This window comes from Pleurodeles waltl, chromosome 12 (assembly GCF_031143425.1).
Source record: "Pleurodeles waltl isolate 20211129_DDA chromosome 12, aPleWal1.hap1.20221129, whole genome shotgun sequence".
Lineage (NCBI taxonomy): Eukaryota > Metazoa > Chordata > Amphibia > Caudata > Salamandridae > Pleurodeles > Pleurodeles waltl.
Genome location: NC_090451.1, coordinates 699,635,516 through 699,657,180, shown reverse-complemented (window position 1 = coordinate 699,657,180; position 21,665 = coordinate 699,635,516). Strand labels below are relative to the sequence as shown.

At 43.3% G+C, this 21,665-nt stretch overlaps 1 protein-coding gene across 1 annotated transcript in view; it reads left to right on the top strand.

Annotated features, from left to right (window-relative positions):
* LOC138266898 (phosphatidylinositol 4,5-bisphosphate 3-kinase catalytic subunit alpha isoform-like) overlaps positions 1–21,665 on the top strand; it is a 146,995-nt gene that overhangs the window by 124,014 nt on the left and 1,316 nt on the right. The window contains exon 21 of the mRNA XM_069215630.1: positions 16,975–17,126. Coding sequence (XP_069071731.1) covers positions 16,975–17,126 — 152 coding nt within the window. The remainder of the gene's footprint in view (positions 1–16,974; positions 17,127–21,665) is intronic.

Genomic DNA, 21,665 nt, shown 5'->3' with positions numbered 1-21,665 from the left:
GCACAGCCCAAAGCCATCCTGTCATGGGAAGGACAACCCGCCTGATACCCAAGGCCCACTATCCCTTTCCTGGAGCAGTTCTCACATCACCACAGGGGCGCCATCAGTTTAGTTGCTTCTAACCCGAAATGATCATCCTAAAGTGCTGTAATGTAATTCCTTGTTTTCCTAAGGCGCAGCTAGCCGCCCCACGGTGAAAAAGGCTTTGGGGGCCTTTTTACTGTCAGGGCATGTCTAACATTAATTTCTACGTTTCCTACTTCTAAAATGAATGCATTCTGCCTTATTCAGTGGTAACGCCAGGGGTGACATACATTTTAAAGGAAGGTTTAGGCCTTTCAAAGGGCTGATTTTGACAAGTCGAATTGGCAGCTTGAAAACTGCTCAGCTTGGCTGAGGTGGCAGACTGGCACTGTAGTGGGTGGCACAATCAGTGATGAGGCCCGCTAGTAGCAGTTAATTTTCAGGTGCTGGGTTCATGTGGTACCATACACTTCGGAATTGTAAGAAAATTAAATGTGCCAATCAAGTGTATGCCAATTAAAGCACATTTTATGGGAGAACAAAGCACTTTACCCCTCCTAACTAGTAGTAAAGTACACAGAGTCCAGAAGCCGACAAAAACAGTTTAGTCAAAAATCTGGAGGAATACCACGGAAAAAGAAGGCCCTTTCTAACAAACATGATATTTTTCTGTGATGGAATCTATGGTATACGAGAATGTTCTCAATCATCGATGTACATGAGTGATAATCAGATAGTTAAAAAAAAAAAGTGTAATCTCTTTAGCCTCAAAAAGGGACTTTTCAAGCAGTTTCCCAGCAATCTCTGGAAAAGCAATGGGTGATTACTCTGAGGCAACTCTTGATTTCCTCTCTTATAAATCAGTAATACTAATGAAACTTTCTCTAAGGAGGGAATAGTTCAATATACAATGCAGTATTTAAGAAAGGCAGAAAAGTATACTGCTATTCTGCAGGGTTAGCTTGAAATATGGAGATCAGAAATCCATCAGTCCTTTCAGCCACGGACGCTCTGCTGCCCTTGATCTGGAATCGTCTCCTTACCCAGCCAGGGCTGTTCTGGATCCTGCCGTCTGAGGAACTGAGCGTTGAATGCGACTTCGGTATTCTTCAGCTTGTGTAAGTCATGCAAATAGGGTCGCCAAATTAATGCCCCCACTGGAACCTGCATTTTAGGGGTAGTCAATCCAATCGTAGAACAACATATATCCAAAAACTGTGACGTATTTCCTCTATTTAGCACGTTATGACTCTGATTCCATGCTTTAGCTATTTTCAGTTCTTTTGATGAACATTCAAGGAATTTCCGTGTAACTTTATATTCTGACTGGCCTAGGCTCTGATGCTGAATTTGAATCATGACTGAAACCTAAGAAATTAAGGACCTCGTGCACAAAAGTATTTAGTGTTCTTTAACCTTCTGAACCGGTTAATCAGAGGGTTAGCAAATGCTAAAAACCTTTTTCAAATTTACTAAGCTTATTCAGGAATTCAGAAGAGGTTTTCAAAGTGCTAAATGGGATTAGAAATGGCCTAATGAACGTTAATTGGGTAAGTTGTTCTGCGACCTTGTGTGATTCAGTATTTTGTGAAACAACCTATTCGCACGTAAACAAGTTTGCAAAATACTATTCCAATTACAGGAAGCGGGTGCCCAATCTGCAATCTCTTATGGTGAATGAAATACCACTACTTGAGGGCGAAGTATTGAAATGCCTCAAAACCCCAACCTCACACATTGAATTCCAGGTGCATAGTTAAAAAATAAATAAAAAAATGCCAGATTAATTTGTACATGTTCGTCCCATTTTAAAATGTTTTTTTATAAGGAGTAAATTATCAATCAGTCGGTATAACTCTAATCGAGGGAGTGACACGCGTCCTTAAAAGGATTTTGATGGAGTTATGATCCCTTACGGGCATGAGTACTAGTGAAAAGTGACCCCATGAATTCAGATTTCCATGTGATAGCAACAGTGCCCAATGATGGGTTGTAATGCACATCAGTGCCAAGTAGGGGTACTCAGAATATGTTCCCTCACGTGACCATTCATGAGGGAGACATTCAACCCTAAGGCCCAGGTAAGTGAGCGTTTTCTCGTCACATCAGATGTATATACATATCACTGGGACAGGGGCGTGGCTTCAAGGAGGGTGTTTGGGGTGTTACACCACCCTAATAAATGTATATACCGGGAAATAGTTGGGTACAGGTGCTTTCAGTCAGGTATGTTGAGGCGTCTGTCGAAGTTCACCAATATTTTTTTACTTAAACACAGACAAAAGCTCACACATACCCTTTCTCCTTTGAAAGTCTTCAAAACATTTTTTTTTTTTTTTAACAAAATATTGTGTTTTTTCCCCTCTATCTTCCCTCCCTATCCATATTTGTCTACCTTTCCTCTGCCCCTTTAGCCTCTCCAGTGTGCCCTGCTTGTCCGATGTGTTGGAAATTCTGAAGCTCTCCCCCCCCAATCTTTCAGAGTAGGCTCCGCCCCTGCACTGGGGTCGTCGACCCATTCATCTCCTCCAGTTCAGTGCACGATGTGTAGACTTGTGTAGATGGGACATGAGCGTGAAAGCCAACGACGGTGAGAATGAGTTAACTGGGGCGAGGTTATACATATCTGACATGGTGTCCATGCTTCCTTCAAGAGTGACGTCACGAGAACTTCCGGGAGGGGTATAATATGTTAAATAATAATAGGGAAGTTTGTGAATCCCTTAGAGACATACGTTTTCTAAGCAGTCGGGATATTTAAATGGCAGTCGATGCACACACAATTCTAGTTGACGCTTTCATCAGAAAATATTGCTAGAAGCCCAACCCTAACCCCTTTGTGTAGCAGTCTCCGGAGAATGATACACAAGTCTTTTGGAGCATAATCGCACGTTAACCAAGTTTCCCGGAGACTGATTATGTTCGATCCAGAAAAATCAATCTCATGGGAGCCTTTTATCACCCTGGGAAGGCCTGTGGCGTTCCAAGAACTGAGCTTCGGCGATCAAGACTATAATGTCTTGAATGCCCTTCTCCTGTGAAATAGATTGTTCAGTGTAATATGTTTATGTGAAAAGTGCTGTGCGGACACACTGGCACCCGGCGCACGGAGGCAGAACTTCAGCCCGTACAAAAATAGCAAACAATGGGGAAAATGTAGGCTAAGAGCAGTTCTTGCTTCCCTTCCGGATGCAAAAGCTCCCACAACAGGAACAAAGCGCTTCCTGTTGATGCAGATGACGGCCCTAAGCATTTGAAACATTCTGGAATTAGGCCAAAGCCTGAAATATATATATTTTTTTCCTGTGCGCCATGTCTTGAATCCCGCTGTCACTGCGGGCTACTCTGTGACTGGAGTTTCGCTCTTGTCTTCTCCTTAGGTCTGGCCATTTCTTTAAAAAAAAAAAAAAAACAATACATATAACAGGCTTTCATTCAGCTCTCTGCATCCACTGGTCTGTTCTTGCATCGTTCACAGTTTGCTGCCACCCAGAACTGCATAAAAGCACGAGGCAGTCTGCCAGCCCCCTTCACCCATTGGCCGCCTTCCACTGGGTGCACAGCCGTTGTTGGGAAATGAGTTTCCCCAGCATGGGGAAACGTGCAAGTACCCCTGCCCTGGATTGATGCTGAAACCGGTAGCCTGTAGTTTTGTTTGGCGCCAGTGTCACGCTAGCCTAGAGAGTGTTCAGATGCCTAGGCTTCTCTCTGGTAATGCGAAGTCCAGGACCTGTCCTGGGACCCGGAGGGCTGCAGGGAGCTTGTCCTCATAGCAGGTATAGGACTGCTGTCCATGCCCCGGGTAAGGGATAACATGGTGGTGTCTGCCTACCGTGTTGTGAATCATTAGTGTGTCCAGACCTTTTTCTCTGTGACACGGATGGTTCAGTTCTGCCAAGTCTAACGCATCTCGGGTTAGACTAACACTTTTTTCTATAAATGTGTTTTCTCTTGGGCTCTAACACTTATCACGCAAATGAGTTAAGCAGCGCAGGTGATAGCATGTTTCCTCCCCTGATAGCATCCCTCCTTATTCGTGCTCTGTGTATACACACACCGTGTGTGTGTGTATAGCTGCAAAGTTTCCCAGATCCATGTGTGATGTGCTGCTGCAGACCAGTTTTTTTCCTTTAAATCATGGGACTTGTAGTTTTGTTTTTTAATGGAATAAACAAGAGTACAAGTCCCAGAATTCAAAGAAGAAAACTGGACCTGGAGCAGCATCACAAGAGGACTGCACGTGCTTCAGTTTAAGGAGCTAAGAGGCGCAGTCAGTGATGCGACCAGGCTGAAGATAACCTCCAAAGGGCAGCAGCTCATTTAGGGCCAGATGTATGAAGGCATTAGCACCTCGCAAACGGCGAAAAACGCCGTTTGCGAGGCGCTAATGCCCGCACGCGATGCAGAAACACATTTTGCGAGTCGGAAACGACTCGCAAAATGCGTTTCCGACTCGCAAATAGGAAGGGGTGTTCCCTTCCTATTTGCGACTCGCACCGCAATGTAAGTTGATTCGCAGTCGCAAATCAACTCGCAGTTACCATCCACTTGAAGTGGATGGTAACTCATTTGCAAACCTCATTTGCAAACCTTCCCCTTTGTGAATGATCACAAAATTATTTTTACAGAGCAGGCAGTAGTCTAGGACAACTGCCTACTCTGAAAAAAACCGAAACAAAAGGTTTCGGTATTTTTGTTTCTATGTGCAGCTCGTTTTCCTTTAAGGAAAACGGGCTGCAGATAGAAAAAAAAAAACGGCTTTATTTAAAAGCAGTCACGGACATGGGGGTCTGCTGTCTCCAGCAGGCCACCATCCCCGTGAGTGCCCAGACTCGCTATGGGGTCGCAAACTGCGACCCACCTCATTAATATTAATGAGGTGGGTCTTTGCGACCCCATAGCGAGTCGCAGAAGGTGTCTGAGACACCTTTCTGCATAGCAAATTGCGAGTTGCAATTTGCGAGTCGCTCTGACTCGCAAATTGCAAGTCGCAATTTGCTGTCTACCTACATCTCGCCCTTAATTCCCTATTTTTCAGCCAGCTCTGTGTGGCATGGCTGTGCTGCTGTCCTCCAGTCTCCCACACTGGTGTCCAGGAGTGACCAAGGCAAGGAAGCTTAGCTGGACTGTTGGAAGCGCGGCAGAGTACTGGCACTGCGCTTCTCTCCCACCCCCAGACTGGGATTGGTGGGTGTTCACTGCTTTACATGCTAACCATTAAAGGTGACTTACAAACTTGCTGGTGCTCTGCCTTGCAGGCACTGTCTTCCTCCCAAAGATGCTGTCAGAGGGCAGCTTGAAGGAATCACAAAGACTATTGATTTTCACGTGGATTTAGTTTGAATGGCACTTTCCCAGCTGGATCTCAGAAGCTCTTCAGTTCATCAATGTAAATTTTGTCACCAACGCATCTGCCAAGCGGCCATGTGACCATCATCTTGTGCTGTACAAAACTGTGCACCTAGGGACGGCACAAGTGTGCTATGCAGCCCCACACAATAACGGAGACACACTTAAAGTTTAAATAATGGCAAATGGAATTGTTCTATTTTTTTTTTTTTTTAATAATTCCTTTGTCCCCGGTTGGTGACCTCATTTCATGCTGGACGTTAAAGACCACTTTACTAATGGAAAACTCCTCATTCCCCCGGGATTGATTTGTGAATTGTTGTGGTAGGTGGTGCACTTTAAAACACCTTATTATTGAGGGCAGAGCACTTTCATTACATTGTGCTCCGGCCTTGGGAACAAAAAGGCCTACAGGCATCTACTGGGGAGGCGGGTATAAGTGCCACGCTACTGCTTTCCAACAGCGAACACCAGCACAGCCTCAACCCAAGAAATGCTTCAAGAACCACAATTTGCCATATTTTTAAGCACATCAGACGCGTCATTGGCCAGAACTGGATGTTACCTAAAGGCAACTTTATAAGGAAGGACCTTGTGTGTTTTTTAATACACCTTTGGTCAGTAACATAGGTGAACTGTAAAGGGATTAGGAGGGGAAATCTCCACCTGAAAGATCTTTATTTCCATTGACATGCATTGTTCGTTTTATTGATAGTTCTGCTGTCTAGACAACCAGATACATCAGTTTGCTCTCTGAGGGTTGAACTTGTTAAGATTAATTAAGCCTGAGCTACAGATCTACTGTCTCATGTAGAGGTCTTCAAGGCACGTGTGTCATCTGTAAGATCTGGGCTTCCTAAGTGAAAACTTGGGTTGGACAGGCATAACTCATAAACTATGTGTGACGTGAGAGATGGCTCTGCTGTGTACGATTATTTATCGTGTACATTATTTGTGACCTGAGTGGGAGCTCTGTTATATTGTATTTTTAGTCTATATTTACTTTATCTCCTGAAAGAGAGTTCTTTAAAGCCAGAGACTGTGTCTTTTTATTCTGTGTTGTCATGTGGGCCACTGGCCTTTATGTTCTGTGTCCCAGCACTCCATCAATTATTATTGTTAAATGTTCTTGGAGCGCGAAAAGATTTGATCCATGACGTTAGGCATCTCACTAACTCGCTTCCTTTTAAAAGTTCTGAGTTTGACTCCTGAAGTTGGTAGTCCTGGGGTGCTGGGAAACTGGGAACCCAGTACAATGCAAATCGGCCAAGCTTGGGACCAACAACTCATGCAAACCAAGACGCGTTTTAAATTTATTCTTCCCAGTAAATTATTTTCAAATCTAGAGTGTGAGAGATTCTAGAGTTCGATGGCATCTGTCGCTGTAGATACGCATGTTTTGCATAGCTCGCCATCTGGTGTTGGGTCGGAGTGTTACAAGTTGTTTTTCTTCGAAGAAGTCTTTCGAGTCACGGGACCGAGTGACTCCTCCTTTTGTCTCCATTGCGCATGGGCGTCGACTCCATCTTCGATTGTTTTTTTTCCGCCATCGGGTTCGGACGTGTTCCTGTCGCTCCGAGTTTCGGAACGGAAAAACAGCAAAATTTCGGAAGATTTTCGTCGGTATTGTTGCGTTCGGGATCGGCGTAGTCAGAATCAACACCGCATCGAAGAGCTCCGGAGCCCTTCGGGGTAGTTTTCGATCCCCGTCGGGGCCTGCTCGGCCCGACCGCGTGTAGAAGAACGCCGATGGAACGGACCCCGTTCCGTTTCTGTCCCAAATGCCACAAAAAATACCCCTATTCAGACCAACACTTGGTCTGTAACCTGTGCCTATCACCTGAGCACAGTGAAGACACCTGCGAGGCCTGTCGTGCGTTCCGGTCCCGAAAAACACTCCAAGACCGTCGAGCAAGAAGACTTCAAATGGCGTCCACGCCGACAGCGCACCGAGAGTTCGAGGTACAGGAAGAGGAAGAAACCTTTTCGATACACGAATCGGACTCCGAGGAATTCGACGATCCACGAACCGTGAGTAAGACGTCGAAAACCACGCATAAGAAGATTGTCAAGGCCCAGAGGACGCCACTGCCACCAGGCCATGGCTCCACCCATAAATTCGGTGACCGACCGTCGGCACCGAAAAAGGCTCAATCAGTGCCGAGACCGTCCGACTCCGGTCGAGACACCGGCACGCAGCCTTCTCGGGACCGAGAAAGTGCTGGAGACCTACATCGACACCGAGATAGCGGTGTAGACACGGCTCGACGCCGAGACAGCGGCACCGATGAAGATCGACGCCGAGATGTTTCGACTCCGAAAAAGAAAAAAACCACCTCGGAGCCGAAAAAAGATGCAGACAGGGTTTCGGTGCGGAAACAACCTGCAACCGACCCAGTTTCAGGCTCTTATACCGAAGAGCAATCAATGACCTCCCAAATGCGAAAGCATAGGTTTGAGGAAGACCTGCAATCCACCGATGTAGACCATACGCAGAAACATATTTTTATACAGCAGGGGACAGGAAAGATAAGCACCCTTCCCCCTATTAGGAGAAAGAGAAGACTGGAATTTCAAACTGACCAAACACCACAAACAAAAATGGTGAAAAGGGTTACTCCGCCACCCTCTCCTCCACCTATAATTCACGTCTCGCCAGCACAAACTCCATCACATTCCCCGGCTCACACCACCATGAGCCAAGGTGACCAGGATCAGGACGCATGGGACTTATACGACGCCCCTGTGTCAGATAACAGTCCGGAGGCATACCCTACAAAGCCATCACCACCAGAGGACAGTACTGCATATTCTCAGGTGGTGGCTAGAGCAGCACAATTCCACAATGTAAGCCTCCACTCAGAACAGGTCGAGGATGACTTTCTATTCAACACCCTCTCTGCCACCCACAGCTCCTACCAAAGCCTGCCGATGCTCCCTGGTATGCTTCGGCACGCAAAAGACATCTTTAAGGAGCCGGTCAAAAGTAGGGCAATCACACCAAGGGTGGAAAAAAAGTATAAAGCGCCTCCTACAGACCCTATTTTCATAACTTCGCAGCTGCCACCAGATTCTTTCGTTGTAGGAGCAGCTAGGAAAAGGGCCAACTCCCACACATCTGGGGACGCACCACCCCCAGATAAGGAAAGCCGCAAGTTCGATGCAGCTGGAAAGAGAGTCGCAGCACAAGCTGCAAACCAGTGGCGCATCGCTAACTCACAGGCACTTCTTGCGCGCTATGACAGAGCCCATTGGGATGAGATGCAACATCTCATTGAACATCTACCCAAAGACCTACAAAAGAGGGCAAAGCAAGTGGTTGAAGAAGGACAGAACATTTCAAACAAGCAGATACGCTCCTCCATGGACGCAGTAGACACAGCTGCAAGAACAATAAATACATCTGTGACCATCAGAAGGCATGCATGGCTACGAACGTCTGGGTTTAAACCAGAGATTCAGCAGGCAGTTCTCAATATGCCATTCAACGAAAAAGAACTGTTCGGTCCAGAAGTGGACACGGCGATTGAGAAACTTAAAAAGGACACGGACACTGCTAAAGCCATGGGCGCACTCTACTCCCCGCAGAGCAGAGGAAATTACAGCACCTTCCGCAAAACACCCTTTAGAGGGGGGTTTCGGGGTCAGGCCACACAAGCCAGCACCTCACAGGCAACACCATCCAGTTACCAGGGACAGTACAGGGGAGGCTTTCGGGGCCAATATAGAGGAGGGCAATTGCCTAGGAATAGGGGAAAATTTCAAAGCCCCAAAACCCCTACAACTAAGCAGTGACTCACATGTCACTCACCCCCTCCACACAACACCAGTGGGGGGAAGAATAGGTCATTATTACAAAGCATGGGAGGAAATCACTACAGACACTTGGGTTCTAGCAATTATCCAAAATGGTTATTGCATAGAATTTCTACAATTCCCTCCAAACATACCACCAAGAGCACAAAATTTATCAAAACATCATTCCGAGCTCCTGGAGATAGAAGTTCAAGCACTATTGCAAAAGAACGCAATCGAGTTAGTACCAAACACACAAATAAACACAGGAGTTTATTCACTGTACTTCTTAATACCAAAGACATACATCAAATCAGACCACTTTCACATGGTCACACTACAAGAAGTGTTACCATTGCTGAAACTACACGACTACATGACAACATTAGACCTCAAAGACGCGTATTTCCATATACCAATACATCCATCGCACAGGAAATACCTAAGGTTTGTATTCAAAGGTATACACTACCAATTCAAGGTACTGCCTTTCGGTTTAACAACCGCACCAAGAGTCTTTACCAAATGTCTAGCAGTAGTCGCTGCACACATCAGAAGGCAGCAAATACATGTATTCCCGTATCTAGACGACTGGCTAATCAAGACCCATTCGTTAATAACGTGCTCACACCACACAAATCAAATCATACAAACCCTCTACAAACTAGGGTTCACAGTCAACTTCGCAAAATCCAACATTCTGCCGCGCAAGGTACAACAATACCTAGGAGCCATAATAAACACAACAATAGGAGTAGCCACTCCAAGTCCACAAAGAATTCAAAATTTCAACAACATCATACAACGCATGTATCCAACACAGAAAATACAAGCAAAGATGATATTACAACTCCTAGGCATGATGTCTTCATGCATAGCCATTGTCCCAAACGCAAGACTGCACATGAGGCCCTTACAACAGTGCCTAGCATCTCGGTGGTCACAAGCACAGGGTCACCTTACAGATCTGGTGTTAATAGACCGCCAAACTTACCTCTCGCTTCTATGGTGGGACAATATAAATTTAAACAAAGGGCGGCCTTTCCAAGACCCAGTGCCACAATACGTAATAACAACAGATGCTTCCATGACAGGGTGGGGAGCACACCTCGATCAACACAGCATACAAGGACAATGGAACGTACATCAAACAAAACTGCATATAAATCACCTAGAACTGCTAGCAGTTTTTCAAGCACTAAAGGCTTTTCAACCAATAATAGTTCACAAATACATTCTCGTCAAAACAGACAACATGACAACAATGTATTATCTAAACAAACAAGGGGGGACGCACTCAACGCAATTGAGCCTGCTGGCACAAAAGATATGGCGTTGGGCAATTCACAACCAAATTCGCCTAATAGCACAATTTATCCCAGGAATTCAGAATCAACTCGCAGACAATCTCTCTCGAGATCACCAACAGGTCCACGAATGGGAAATTAACCCCAAAATTCTGAACACTTACTTCACGCTCTGGGGAACACCTCAAATAGACTTGTTTGCGACAAAAGAGAACGCAAAATGCCAAAACTTCGCATCCAGATACCCACACAGGCAGTCCCACGGCAATGCCCTACGGATCAACTGGTCAGGGATATTTGCCTACGCTTTTCCTCCTCTCCTTCCTTATCTGGTAAACAAACTCAGTCAAAACAAACTCAAACTCATATTAATAGCACCAACTTGGGCAAGGCAACCCTGGTACACAACGCTGCTAGACCTATCAGTAGTACCCCACATCAAACTGCCCAACAGGCCGGATCTGTTAACACAACACAACCAAACGATCAGACACCCAGATCCAGCATCGTTGAATCTAGCAATCTGGCTCCTGAAATCCTAGAATTCGGACACTTACAACTTACCCAAGAATGTATGGAAGTCATAAAGCAAGCCAGAAGGCCATCCACCAGGCACTGCTATGCCAGTAAATGGAAGAGGTTTGTTTGCTACTGCCATATTAATCAAATCCAACCATTACACGCAACCCCAAAACAAGTAGTGGGTTACTTGCTTCACTTACAAAAATCTAACCTAGCTTTCTCTTCCATTAAAATACACCTTGCAGCAATATCTGCATACCTGCAGCCTACCTATTCAACTTCCCTATATAGGATACCAGTCATTAAAGCATTCATGGAGGGCCTTAAAAGAATTATTCCACCAAGAACACCACCTGTTCCTTCATGGAACCTAAATGTTGTCCTAACTAGACTTATGGGTCCACCTTTTGAACCCATGCACTACTGCGAAATACAGTTCCTAACATGGAAGGTTGCATTTCTCATCGCCATTACCTCTCTAAGAAGAGTAAGCGAGATTCAGGCGTTTACAATACAAGAACCTTTTATACAACTACACAAAAATAAAGTCGTCCTAAGGACTAATCCTAAATTTCTACCATAAGTTATTTCACCGTTCCATCTAAATCAAACAGTGGAACTTCCAGTGTTCTTCCCACAGCCAGATTCCGTAGCTGAGAGGGCACTACATACTTTAGATGTCAGAAGAGCATTAATGTATTACATTGACAGAACAAAGAGCATCAGGAAAACTAAACAGCTATTTATTGCATTCCAAAAACCTCATGCAGGAAACCCAATATCAAAACAAGGTATAGCCAGATGGATAGTTAAATGCATCCAAATCTGCTACCTTAAAGCTAAACGACAACTGCCCATTACACCAAGGGCACACTCAACCAGAAAGAAAGGTGCTACCATGGCCTTTCTAGGAAACATCCCAATGCAAGAAATATGTAAGGCAGCCACATGGTCTACGCCTCACACATTCACCAAGCACTACTGTGTAGACGTGTTATCCGCACAACAAGCCACAGTAGGTCAAGCCGTATTAAGAACATTGTTTCAGACTACTCCCACTCCTACAGGCTGAGCCCCCCTTTGGGGAGATAACTGCTTACTAGTCTATGCAAAACATGCGTATCTACAGCGACAGATGCCATCGAACTGAAAATGTCACTTACCCAGTGTACATCTGTTCGTGGCATCAGTCGCTGTAGATTCGCATGTGCCCACCCGCCTCCCCGGGAGCCTGTAGCAGTTCGGAAGGTACCTTCAACTATTTGTATATATATTATTTTAACCTTAAATAGGTACATACTTAGTCACTCCATTGCATGGGCACTATTACTACAATACAACTCCTACCTCACCCTCTGCGGGGAAAAACAATCGAAGATGGAGTCGACGCCCATGCGCAATGGAGACAAAAGGAGGAGTCACTCGGTCCCGTGACTCGAAAGACTTCTTCGAAGAAAAACAACTTGTAACACTCCGACCCAACACCAGATGGCGAGCTATGCAAAACATGCGAATCTACAGCGACTGATGCCACGAACAGATGTACACTGGGTAAGTGACATTTTCATTACGTTTAAATGTTCCATATTCATGACTTATTTGTTGTTTCTTCTGGTGCTGCAAACTGGCAGTAGGTTAGTGGCCTAGCTGAAGATGTGAAGAGACTTGGATCTCTTATGCCTTTTGTAGACCACTATAGTCACAAATGGGGGTGATGGATAATAGTTTTATCACATTGGCGCAACTGCTTTTTTCTACAGCACTAACATATTACTCAAATTGTCACACATAAGGCATTGAAAAGTCACATATAAGCACATTCACAACAGGATAGTGTCACGCTTATGCCAACTGAAAACTTGGCAGATATGTTTATTGACTTCTCTCATGTTAAGTTGTGATGTTTTATGAACACAGGCTCCCTGAACTTGCATTCTGTGTGCATGTCGAGTGTGTGTGTGTGTGTGTGTGTATGTGCAGTGTGTGTCACACACGTATGGTAGTAGGACTCTGTGTGTGGTGAGAGTCTGAGTACTGGAACCAGTGGAATCAATTTTGTTTGAGCTCTAGTTTAGCGTGACACACGATGGGCGGTGGATACAGCTTCTCCAGACCATGGTCGTTTGACTGAATTCCTTTGGCTGGAAGGTGAAGATCCAGACATTGAACTGAGACAGGATGAAGAGAGGACAATCATTAGAAACACGGTGAGGGCCAAGTTAGCAAACGGCTGCAGAGTATTTCTTCCTGAACACCGGCATTGCTAAATGGTAGGCTTGAGACTACAATTTCTGTTATTCCGCGTGAGGAAGTTTCTAGGCAGTTCTTGCTCTTTTCTCTGTCCTTGATTACTGCTTCAGGAAAGCAGGAGACAGCCATGTGCAGAGATCTCACACTGCATTGCACCCTTTTTTGGATACCCATGCTTGGAAACAAAAACATTGCTACCTGCTGTGAGAGTCATCACCTTCGCAGGTTGAGCCCGAGGAGCAGCCAGTCAATGACTTTTGGAAAAAAAACAACAGCCCAAACTGATTCTGAAACCTTCGACATTGGAGCCACATCCTGTGGCTGAAAAATGTGTATAAAACTGGGATGTAAGCCACACACTTTCAGTTCCAAGTTTTTCGTGACCAAGGAAGGGAGTGCTTCATAAAGTACTTGAAGGACTGCTGGGTGGCAGGGGCTGGTCCCTACATGATAGCCAATCCTCAAAAGGTGAGGGGACTTCACTTTAAGTCTGTACTGTCTGCTGGAGATGCTCAGTGCCTTTCTATAGCCCATGAGCATTCTTGCTGAAAAGTGGAATAAGTGTCTTGGCCCTGCAGGAGGACTGTCCAGAAAAGAAGTCCTGCGTGCTCCCGGTGCAGGGAATATCCAGAGTTATATCTTAAAGACCGGGGTGGGAGGCCTGGAGCGAGCCATCTGTGCAAGATGCCCCTGGTCTCCTTAAACAATTCCGATCATTAACCATATCAAGCCTTTTGCAAAAATCCTGAACCAGTGTGTTCTGCAGTCTGCCATGACCCAGAGACTGATGCTGCCGACATCGGAGTCTGAGTGTTCCAACAACGTCGAGCAGACCACTGTCGAAGTCACCTGCGAGGTTGAAATCAGCCCGGTGGCCGCACCTTCTGTGACAGCATCATCTTTGCACCCAGCACGTGGAGGTCGCAACCACCGAAGCCTAGAGTTCCTGCAGAGAATCGCTGTGCTGAAGCCACTGCCGTAGGAGCAGGGATGCAGCAGATGTCCATTTCCCACCCACCCAGACTCTCAACTCGCAGATGCAGGTCACCACGGAGATTGAGACTACGTGGGGAGGAGAGACTGAGTAGCAGACAGAAATCTGCAGCACAAACTAAAACTTTTTACGAATAACCACAAAAAGTGAAAAGCTAACTGATAAGTTGGGCACATATATTTTGTTGGGTTAGTTGAGTAAACTACACCTGTACCTAATCTGCACCGTATCACAGATTGGAAGCCTGGATTTCCGATGCAGGAAACACCGTAATCTAAAGGGAGTTTAAAGTGTGTAGCGCCTCAAGATGCCAAACAGGATTTCAGTATTGTCACACGCTGCTAATTGTCTTGTGTAGTATTGTGATGCTGGGTCACTAAGCACTTTCTTTGTTACGAAAGATAAGCACTGAACGAGACAAAATCAATCAATAAATAACTTTCTTCGGATGTATTTGACATCCATATAAGTGCATGGAGTGAGCATGCAATAAATTTCATAACATCTGAACAATACATTATTAGATCAGTTAATTGACCTGTTAGGATCTCTTGTTCTCCATGCTACCTCCCTGGCAAGCCTTTCACCGCTCACCCTTGCTTTTTCTGAGAGTAAGTGCACAAAGGCTTGTACTTGCCCTAGTGTGCAGAGCCATAGAGGCAAATGTCCTCACTCACCAGGGTCGAGGCCCAGTGTGTCCCCACCCGACCGGTGTCTGATAGCTGCTTAAAAGGAAGTGCACTTCACTGCCAGAGCTGGTGTGCCTTTGCTACTGGGGCAATCATTTATTTTTAATTTTCTGCCTTTCCGCATATTACTCGTTTGAAGAAAAAGCAAATAAAAACGTGGCACACTTTCCAAGGCCGGACCTATGGGCTTTGCCAATGCTTGTTTCTCCCTGCTGTGTCTCTCCAGGGTCTGAGCTGTTGAGCTGGTTCGAGCCAGAGAGGCTCCGATTGCAAGACTGCTGGGCCTCTATGTGTCTGACCTCTGTGCAAGATATTTGTGAGACTCATTTGCTTATGTATCTGTATAAGGTGTTCTAAATAGTGGACCAGGCCCCTATCTAGTTTAGTAAAACTGAAAGAGGTAACTTGGTGCACCCAAAATATGATAAGATAGGGAGTGTCCATAGGACTCCTTTGTACTAGCCCACTGCTCATGGGTTCCTTGCTACAAATGTTTGTACCCTTTTTTGCCTTGGACTTTCTGCTTGCAGTCCATTCGCATGGATGGCTTGCATGGGAGTGCTTGGTGGCTTCTATTTTGAGTCCCCTGAATTAGGATCCCTCTGCCCTGGCCTTGTGTGTTAGAAGAACTCCCTGTAACCAGATGTCTTCCTAACTTGAAAAGTAATTGTGTGGCACACCGTACCCAGGAGAAGAGGTGGTACAGTTTACCGGAGTGTACCATTGGTCCATGGTTACGCTATTGGTGAACGTTCCATCTTGGTACATAGCAGAGTCCCAAGCACCGACCTTTACAATATAGGAGTGTGCGTTATCAAGAGGTTTATATCCGAATAGTGACAAAGTACAAGCTACTCTCAGTGCTGCAATATGTACTAGTTGAGTTATTTCCGAGGGTAGACAATGGTTTCTTTGGAAGTCAAGCAAAGGCAAGTGTTGGCTTCCAGTTCAAAGTAGAGTTCTTTTCAAGGGCATGGTTATCACCCACAGGGATATCTACCAAAGGAGGTCCATCGTCAACGCAATTACATACCAGTAATTGAAAAGTTCACACAATAATACAATGAAAGTGGATAAAACACAATCACTTGGATGTATACTTTAAAAATCACATCTCAGTCATGCAATCCAGACCACCGATTTACATGAATCTTTGACCTACAGTTCAAGAGTTAGCTTTTCAATTTAATTGTAAAGATAAAAAAAACAGTAGAATGGTACAAAGAGGAGGGAACAAGATCCCACAGTTTAGCATGTGACACACACTGACATTTACCACCCACTGTCTCCAGCCACCATTTAGGAGCATAAAATCTTAGATCTTGAAAATGGAGTTGATTTGACATATAACTGAAAACCATGAATAGCTTTCCGGTCCACACACAACTCAAAATATTATTGAGGGAAGTTCCTGGGTGGAATATTCTTCTAAATGTATGTTGAGATTCTCCTCAATATTGAACTTTGCAGTCTTCCTGTGGAACAAGCAAACTCATTTAGTGCATTTCCCACCACTCGCTTCCAAAGCTAACTTGCCCTGTAGGGTAATGATGATTATGGCACAGATACAGCACCATCCTTGTCTGCAATATGGCCTCCATTCTGTGATAATAAATGATAACTATTGAATAATTTTCATTTGTAAAAACTAAAGCGTGCATTCCATTTTCAAATTTGCTTAACCACTCATGCCTTGTTCCTCATATATGTATTTGTCGATGAAAGACTGGCGGGGTGCATCCAGTGCTCCGGGATCACAGAGAAAGTATGTTTTTAAGTCTGCTTTAAACTTATTCCCTGATTCTTATTTTTACTTATAACTGAAGTTGTTTGATAAGGTATAAAGTAATGGAATGCCAGCGTGCACTGAAGTGTGAGACCCTCCCCCAAGCGCATAGAGTCACTTGAACAAGTTGTCTCCTGCATCCTCTCTTTGTTTCTGAGGATAGTCTGGTGTTAAGTTTGGTATTTTTAAATATATGGAGGACGGTCTCATGCATTTTACCTAACCACCAAACACCTGTTTGTGTCTCCCTCCCACCAGCTCTTTCACATCGATTTTGGCCACTTCCTGGACCACAAGAAGAAGAAGTTTGGCTACAAGAGGGAGCGCGTCCCCTTCGTGCTGACCCAGGACTTCCTGATTGTCATTAGTAAAGGGGTTCCAGAATACACCAAGACCAAGGAATTTGAGAGGTCAGATACTTGAAAGGGCAAGATGTGCTGTGTGCAGCTCCCACGTTACATGCATGACTACTAGTCGCAACATAGGGATCTTCCAGTACTGCTGAGGAATTAAATATGAATTTTCTAATTGGTTTACTATAGTTCTGCACAATAAAACACTAACCCCTCAGAATGTTAGCTAGCATCTGCAGCAAGACGCTGCTCCACCACATTATGTGGAATCTCCATAACTACACCTTTCTGTCCCATTAGAATCTGTGGATTCTCCAGAGTGAAATGAATCATCTCCATTAGATTAGTGTAGTCCTATCATCCATTCCTAGTAGTAGATTATGCAGAGTGCCCAGAATTAAAGCTTTAATCACCAGTAGAATATATGGAGAATCCAGAATAAAAGCATTAATGTGCCGTAAGTTATATGGGTTTTCCATGAATTAAATGATTCATCTCCAGTAGATTAGTGGAGTCTTCAGCATTCTTTGTCAGTTCTAGATTCTTTTTTTGGGCGGAGTGGGGGGACATAATTAAAGAATTAATTGGAAGCAGAATATACTTAAACGGTTTCAGCCACCTTTCTTCATCCACTGGTCTGTTATTCACATTTTGGTTCCATCCACTACGGCATGGGGCGAGGTCAGCCTACACTTTAGCCACTAGTTAACTTCACTTTCGGTGACTGCATTTTGTTCTCTCACAAGGAGCACATCCACACACAAGTTAGTTCCCTTCAGTTCCAGAGCTTTTGTTTTTACTTCATAATTACTTTAGTATTTCCTTTGTGTTTAGCGCCTGAAGTGAAAGCAGAACATTTTATACCAGATGTGAGCACAGGCAACATTCCGCTCTATCAGTTCCTGTCTCCTGCCAATGCTGTTGTAAATTTGGCTTGTCCGTTGTTTATCTGACTGCTGGTATTTCACAGCATAACAGATTGTGTCCATGTGAAACTGTTCTGTATTAAGTAATCATCTTTTTACTACGCATGCAGTACACAGACCAGAAGCTTTAATAATATACATACAAATTCATAAGCGGACAATTCTCCAGAAAACATTCATTCTGGACTCAGTTTCACCAATGGGTCCTTAATAAGCTTTGCCTAAGCAGAAAAAGTAACACTTTTTTTATTTCCTTTGTTTTTACTTTCTTTATCTCTTGCCTTTTTTCGTTCCTTCTTTTAATTCTTTCTTTCTTTCCTTTAATTCTTTCTTTCTTGTTTCTTTCTCTATCTTTCTTGTTTTCACGTTTTCTTTCGGTTTCTCTCCTGTGTACTCTTTACTTTCGTTCTTTTTTCCTTTAATTCTTCCCTTTCCTTTTTTGTTTCCTTTCTTCCTTACTTTTCTTTCCCTTTCTTTTTTCATTCTTTCCATCTTTTTTGTTTCCTTCTGTCTTTTCTTTTTCCTGCTTTCAGTCCTTCCTTCTGTCCTCCTCCCTTTCATTTTTCCTTCTGTCCTTTCTTTTTCCTGTTTTCCGTCCTTCTTCCCATTTTCCTTCCTTCTTTTCTCTCCTTTCATTTTCTTTCCTTCCTTCGTTGCTTTTCTCTTTCCTTTCCTTTTCTTTCTTTCTTTTTTCCCTTTTTCATTCTTTTTTCTTATTTCTTCTTCCTTTCCTTTTAATTCCTTTCTTTCAATCTTTTCTTCTTTCTCACCTTCCTTCCTTTCTTTCCTGCTTTTCTTTTCTTTTTCTTTTTCATTTTTCTTACTTTTCTTCATTCATTGTTCCCCTTCTTCTCTTTCCTTCTTTCTTGTTTTCATTCTTCACTTTTGACATTTCTTCCTTCTTTATCTCTGTCCTGCTTTATTTCTTTTTCTTCCCTTTTTGCTTTTTCTTTGTCCCCTTTTTCATTTCTTTTGTTTTTCTGTTTTCTTTTTTCTCTCTCCATTTTTCTTTTCTTTTTTTCCCTGCTCTTTTTTCCTTTTGTCTTACTATCATATTTTTTCTGTTTCTCTCATTTCCTTTTTCTCTTTTTCGCTTTTCTTTCCATTTCCTTTTCCTTCTTTGTTGCTTTCCATTTCCTTTCTTTCCTTCTTCGTTGCTTTCCATTTGTCCCATTCTTTCCTTTTTACTTTTTTACTTTCTTTCCTTTTCTTTTTCTTCTTCCCTTTATATCTTCTTTTTCCCTTTCTTTCTCTCCTTTTTCTTTCCAGTTTTGAATCTTTCTTTTCTTTCTTTCTTTTCCTATCCTTTTCTGTTTTTTTCCTTTCCTTCTTTGTTGCTTTCCTTTCTTCCCCTTTTTTCCTTTCTTTCCTTCACTCTTCATCTGTGAATTTGTCTTTCTTTCTCACGTTCTGTTTCCTTTATTTCTTTAGTTCATTTTTCTTTCCTTCCTCATTCGTTCCTTCGTTGCTTTCCTTTTTTCTTTTCTTTTCTTTTTCCTTTCTTTTTTCCTTTTTCTCTTTTTATTTCTATTTTTGAGTCTTACTTTCTTTACTTCTTTTCATCTCCCTTTTCCTTTCTTTCTTTTTTGTTGCTTGTCGCCTTTATCCTTTACTTCATTTTGTCAATCCATCTTTGAATTCTTTCTGTTTCTTTTTCCTTCTTTGTTGATTTCGTTCTTTCCTTATTCTTTTTTCTTTGATTTTATTGTTCTGGTATTTTTCCTTTTCTATTTCCATCTTTGAACTCTTTATCTTTTTCTATCCTCTTTATTTCCTTCCTTTTCTTTCTCTTTCCTTCCTTTTTCTTTCTTTTTTCTTCCTTTTTCTTTCCTTTCTTTGTTGCTGTCTTTTCTTTCCTCCTTTGTTTCTGTCCTTCATTGTTTTTCTTCTTTCCCTTTCTTTTTTCTTTCTTCCCTTTCTTTTATTTTTTTCTTACTTCCTTTCCTTCTTTATTCTTCCTTTCAATTTAGCTTTACTGTCCTTTTTTCTTTCTGCTTTTTTTCTCCATTTTTAATCTTTCCTTCTTTCTTTTTATGTTCTTTCTTTTCTCCTTCTTCCTTTCCGTCTTTGTTGCTTTCCTTTGTTCCCTCTTTTTCCTCTCTTTACTTTTTTCTCTCCATATGTGTATTTTCTTACTTTCTCTCGTTCTTTCCTTTCTTTTCCAGTCTTTCCCTTTCCTTCCTTTTTATTTCTTTCCTTTGTTGCTTTCGTTCCTTTCTTCTTTGTTTCATTCCTTCATATTCCTTCTTTCATTTTTTTTTCCTGTTGCCAATTTTCCTTTCTTTTTTCTTTATTTCCTTTGTTTAAGCACCATCTTAGGGTCACATAGCCCTGCTATGGAAAAAAGGCATTACAATAATTAAAGGGCTAAAATAAAGGCTCCATTGCCATTGAACCTTAAATAAATAATTCCAGACTTTGTAAAGCTTGGCAAATCATAATTGAGAGTCTCAAGACGCTGCATTGTAGGCACGGGGAAATTAAGTGATTTATCCAGAATCACAGGATGTTGAACCAACGCCAAGACTTGAACCTGGTTCCCCCAGCTCCGAAGTCGGCAGCTTAGGCTGTTACGCCAAATCTTCTCCCCTCCATTTGACATAGAATCAAAAAGCCAGGCAAACCCAATAATCCCCAAAAACAGGGCAGTATTACCATAACAAGCAAAATGGTTTCCTCAGGGAACCATTTTGCTTGCTATACAAAAAGAGCAGCTTGGTTTCCCTTTCTGTGCCCATCATTCTCCTCATCAGTTCCTATTATCTCTGCTTCAGTCTTCCACTGTTCTTGCTTTTCTTTGTTTTCTGAGCACTTTCAACTCCCCTTCTTTTTCCTTCAATCACCTAAGAAGTCGATGCTTTCCTTGATGTTTCTAATTCCTGAACAGAACCCGAATTCCCCCCACTTTTCTAAGCTGTTGCCTGCTTTTCCTTTGTGTGTTTCAGCACTTCCTACTTTTTTCATTTCACTATGCTTCTAAGTTGTCTTCTTCCTGGCCACTTCCTGTTTTCTTCCTGAGCAGTTCCCTTTTGTCTTTTTTCTTCTTCTTTGCACTTAATTCCCCTCTTGCTTTGTGCTGTCTACCCATGCCAGACTGCACCTCCCCTTTCTCTGCTCTGCTTCATCGCTCCGTCTGCTGTCTCTACAGTATTTCCTACATCCCCTTCGAAGCAATTGGTTAGCTGTAGACCAGAGGCTTGCACAGTGAGGCGTGGTGATTTGTGAACACCAAATGGTGACTTTTTGAGGAATCCATAAAAGGCATCATGCCTGCTTGGCCTGAGATAGTAAAGCCAGTCACAGACTTCTACAGATCCCTCTGAGGCCACGGCCCTTGAATTGGAGAACAATTCTCTTACCCAGTCCTGCTTTTGCAACAGTCACCAACTATACACATTCTTGAATGTTGCTTTGTTTAATAATGTCAGCTAGGATTTTGAGATGTATCATTAGTCACTGGATGGTCCCTTAAATGTTCTGAAGATGGAATTAGGCAGTCATTGCGTGCCCTGCTCTGTTACCATCCCTTGATGTCAATGGCTTCTATCACAACATCTGCCTTGTTTTGTAGTGGCAATTGTTAAAGCACACCAATGAGCTTGTGTTCTACTGTCTTTGATGTAGCATGTGAATTGTTCACACGTTTATACTACCTTGTCTTCATCCCTTG